The sequence below is a fragment of the Vombatus ursinus genome, unplaced genomic scaffold (assembly GCF_900497805.2).
Source record: "Vombatus ursinus unplaced genomic scaffold, bare-nosed wombat genome assembly UNPS02014793.1, whole genome shotgun sequence".
In the NCBI taxonomy this organism is placed as follows: Eukaryota; Metazoa; Chordata; class Mammalia; order Diprotodontia; family Vombatidae; genus Vombatus; species Vombatus ursinus.
In genome coordinates this window covers 10,685,212-10,689,450 of record NW_020954571.1, presented here as the reverse complement: position 1 = coordinate 10,689,450, position 4,239 = coordinate 10,685,212, and the positions used below count along the sequence as shown (strand labels likewise).

At 54.4% G+C, this 4,239-nt stretch overlaps 1 protein-coding gene across 1 annotated transcript; it reads right to left on the bottom strand.

Annotated features, from left to right (window-relative positions):
* Positions 1 to 690: 690 nt before the first annotated feature.
* IER5L (immediate early response 5 like) lies at positions 691 to 3,431 on the bottom strand. Its single transcript, XM_027869263.1, has one exon. It carries the CDS (start codon positions 3,403 to 3,405, stop codon positions 2,212 to 2,214), a length of 1,194 nt encoding a protein of 397 aa, XP_027725064.1. The 5' UTR covers positions 3,406 to 3,431; the 3' UTR covers positions 691 to 2,211.
* Positions 3,432 to 4,239: the final 808 nt, after the last annotated feature.

Below are 4,239 nucleotides of genomic sequence, written 5' to 3'. Positions count from 1 at the left end.
TCCCTCTTCTGTTGTTCTCACACAGACCCATTTTTTTTTAAGGGACATTAGGAATCCCATCTAGAGAGATTATTTTGTTATGACTTTTGGGTGCGATTCATTTTTTAGATGGACCCCCACCCCCCACCCCAAGACTTAGTCCAGGCTGCCTTTAATCCAGGATCAGTAAACAGTCTTAATCAAACAATACCTCCAGTCACCTCCACCCTATACTATGTTTCTTACGATTGAACTTTGAGGAAGAGGTCAGGTAGGCTTCTCTATTTGGGTTTCTGGAGATGTAAGTCTGGGTCTTTTTATTCTAAGGGTTGGAAACTTTGGAGACCTCCTTCCCCAAGAGAGGAGGGAGGGGCTCAGGCGAAGAGTGCTGGCTTCAGAAAAGTTCATCTCAGAGATGCATGAGGATCTGTAAAGGAGGTTGGACTAGATGCTAAGTTCCCCTTCAACCCTGACATTTTAATGTTAGATTTGGGGGGGTGGGGGAGGGAGGAGGAGAAGCAGGAATAAGGTCCTTATTGGAGTCATTCCTGCACTCTTTGTGCCCAACACCAAGCCTTCCACTGCCATATGGTTAGCTCTCAGACACTCTGAGGTAAGAAGAGCTTGGGTGGCCTTTCCTAGTACTTCTCCTACCTCATCCCTGTCTTTCCCTTCCCCAAAGTATCTCTGAAGAAGAAAGCACAGCCATCATATACTTGACTTTTTATTAAGATTATAAATTTAAACAAATAATCTGAACAGTTTTACCCGGTGATATACAATTTCATATGCACAAAATACAAGAATACAAACAAAGAGGGCAGTGAAGGGAATGTGTGTCAAACTAGCAACTTTTGGGTGAGGACACACAGTGTTGAGTGTGGCCTGTAAGACAGGCTGCCCAAAAACCCACCTTTTTACAACAAAAGGTCTTTAAACTAAACAAAAAAGATATTGATACATATCTGAAGACTACAGGACAGTATTCCTCACAAGACCAAAGGATGCTGGTTTTATGAAATCCAATTGAAGGCTGAAACCAGAACACTTAAACTTTAATAAACACACACACACACCACACTTGACCAGAGACTTGGTTAAAAGAAGAAAAAAAAAGTTCTAAGTTGACTACCTTTCCTGGCTTCCCCATGGAGGGTGGGGGAGTATGGATGGGTTACAGATCAAGGTGAAGGGATAAATTTCCTCCCTTCCCTTCTTGAATGAAAATTAAGTCCAAAGAGAAGGCCTTAGTGCTGTGCATGATGGGAAATGTAGTTCGGTTTGCATGCCCTCCACTGGTCCCCCCACATAGTGTCCAGCTCATGGGAGGGTACAAAGATTTCTGGGAAAGAACTAAGGTCAGAGAAGACTTAAGTCCTTCTGCTTGTTTTCCCCAGAATTACAGTTGTGGAGGAAGAGAGGGAAGGAAGAAAGGTGTACACAGAAAGAAGGGGAGGGTGGGTGTTTTAGAAATAGCATTAAAAAGTTGAAATGTTTTTATTTTTGCCTTCCCTTTGAAAATGCTAGAGATCCCACTAGAGTCAGAGGCTGGCCAGGAATGGAAGCACAGGCTAAACGAAAGCCTTCCTCAAGCTATTCCTTTTTCTCTAATTTTTCCTTTTTTGGACCAAAATTTTTCAAGGGGAAAATATTTAGATCCACCTCTTACCCTTCCAGTACAGTTCCCTCTCAGCTGATTCTTGAATTCAGTTTAAAGAACTGACAGCTTTGATGTGGAATTGATCAGACACTAATTCTTCCAGGGATATGATAAATCTCCCCCCGTTTCCCCCTTAACCTGAGTGCCCCTAAGGGTAAGCCAGGGCACTCTCTTTAACCAGGGTCAACACCAGAGTCCAGGCAGAGTTTTTGGCCTCCGTGCAAGGCTTGTAACCCGTCTTTCCCCCCAAATTTCCTCTTGTAGCAAGCAGCTCTCGCCTCACGTGGCTGCCTCCTCCAACGTTCACCATTGCAATCGATACAATTAAAAAGAGAAAGATAAACACAAAGAATATTTAAATAGGCGCTTTTTATCTCTGCAAAAATAAAGTCCAAGATCTTACATTTTTATTTTACAATTTATAAAACATTAGCTGTCTCCCCTCCTCCCCCACAGAACACCCCATAACTCCCCAGGCACCCCCTCCCCTCTTTCCCCCATTTCCCCTCGTCTTTTGTCTCCCACTGTTCCCGCACCCCTAACTGTGGTCGGACACTCTCTATCCCTGGTCCCTAGAAGGCCACGATGGCCCGAGTCCAGGCTCCCAGACTGGCCAGAGCCTGCTTGCTGCACAACTGCCCGTTCAGAGACTGCTCTGAGTCCGGCTGCCGGCTCACTAGCCCAGTGAATCCCGAGCCGAAAATCGAGATCAAGTTTGATATGTTGGAAGCGTCCGGGGACGACTCTGGGCAAAAGTCCTCAAAGCGGGCACGCTTGCAAGGGGTAAAGGGGGGCCCGCCCCCGGGGGGCTCTCCCCCCAGTTCCCCTCCCTCCTCCTCTTCCTCCTGTCCAGGGTAGTACTTGCGCTTGGTGCCTGGCAGCGCGGTCGGGGCCGGCACTGCGGGGCCCAGTCCCGGGGCGCCCTGCCCGCCGCCGCAGCAGCAGGGGCACTGCGCCGAAACGCAGCAGTCTTGGTGCAAGTAGCCGTTCTCCACTGTAGTCACCACGTGAGTGTCTAGGTCCAGGACGGTGGTCTGGCTGCTACAGTGTAGACTTCCCCCGGCCACCGGGAGCGGGCTGCCACCGAAGTCCGAGGTGAGCGGGTATATGCCGCCGGGGGCGCAGCAACCACCGCTCCGGTAGAAGCCAGGGGAGGCAGTGGAGGAGGAAGCAGCAGAAGCAGCAGCGACGGAAGAGGAAGAGGAAGGAGAGGAGGAAGGGTCCCGGGTACACAAGGCTGGAGGCGGCGGCGGCTGTTGCTGTGGGGAAGGACTCGGCTGGAGCGCCAAGGTCTCCTCCCGGTGGTGCGCGCCGGGCAAGAGCGCAGCGCACACAGGCTCCAACAGCTCCCCAGCGCCCCCGCCTCCGCTAGCTCCTCCCGCGGGCGCCCCGGCGGCGCAGCTCCGGTGCTGTTGCAGCTGCTGCTGGTGGTGGAGGTGGAGCTGATGAAGCTGTTGTAGTTGCTGCCGGGCCCCTGGATCCCGTTCCTCCGGGTCTCCGGGAAGTTGGAGAGGGCTGAACTCGGCCATTTCACCCGCGGAGCTCATCATCATGCCGCCGCCGCCGCCGCCGCCCGAATACGGGTGCTGCTGTCGACGGTAGAGTTCGGCGTAGCGCTCGCTCAGGTAGAGCTGCCGCGCGTTGCGGAGCACGTAGGAGACCAAGAGGTTCTTGTGCAGCTTAATGCCACCGCGCTGGGTCCGCGAGCTGTGGATCTTCCGCAGGGAGATGGTGATGAGGCTCTGAGCGTCCAGGGCGCACTCCATACTCCTTCGGAGAGACTCAGCACCACCAGCCGCCACCGCCTCCTGCCACCGCCGGGCGCATAGACACGCACAGCACCGCGCGGCGCGGGCACCGGAGAGACTTGGTGGGGAGAGCGAGGTGGAGGAGATAGAGATGGGGGCCTCGGGGAGGGGTGGGAGGCTGTGGGCAAAGGGTGGGGATGGCTGCTTCCACAGCCCGCTGCTGCGATGTGGAAGAAGGAAAAGGAAAGGGGAGTCTCCGTTCAGCGGGTCGACATCGCTCGGAGAGGCGCTGCCACCATCCCCACTGCGCGCCCCGTCCGAACCCGACCGCGCAAAGCAATGAGCCTTCGCTCGCCCCAGCCCCCGGTATTTATCCGAACGCCAGCGCTCCGCCCCTCGCTCCCCAGACCAACCAGAGCCCCCGTCGCGGTCGGAGTGACAGAGACTGCCCGCCCCAGAGTCGTCTGTCCGTCCAATCAGACCAAGGCGGTTCCTTTGTCCTATTCAAATAACGAACGGACCCAGTGCCGCTGCCGGCGCCGCAGTCAGCGCTGCCTGGAATGTTCTCCGGAGAGAGGGTTGGAGCTGCTGGAGCCCGGAAGGCTGAACCTGCTGCTGCCCCTTGTACAGGACCGCAGTGGCTGTAAATGATACACACCTTACCCGCTCCGCGCTCCTCTGCTTGCAAAAATAAACAAAGAGGAACAAAGCCACAGCTATTCTTCCCTTCCCTTCCGCGACACAGCCCTCCGGGCTCCCCATGGAGCTGTTACTGAGCGCTCACCTGCGCTGCGGCTCCTCCCCTTCCCCTCCGCTCCGTCTCACCTGTGGCAGGTGTGTGCGCGCGCCCCC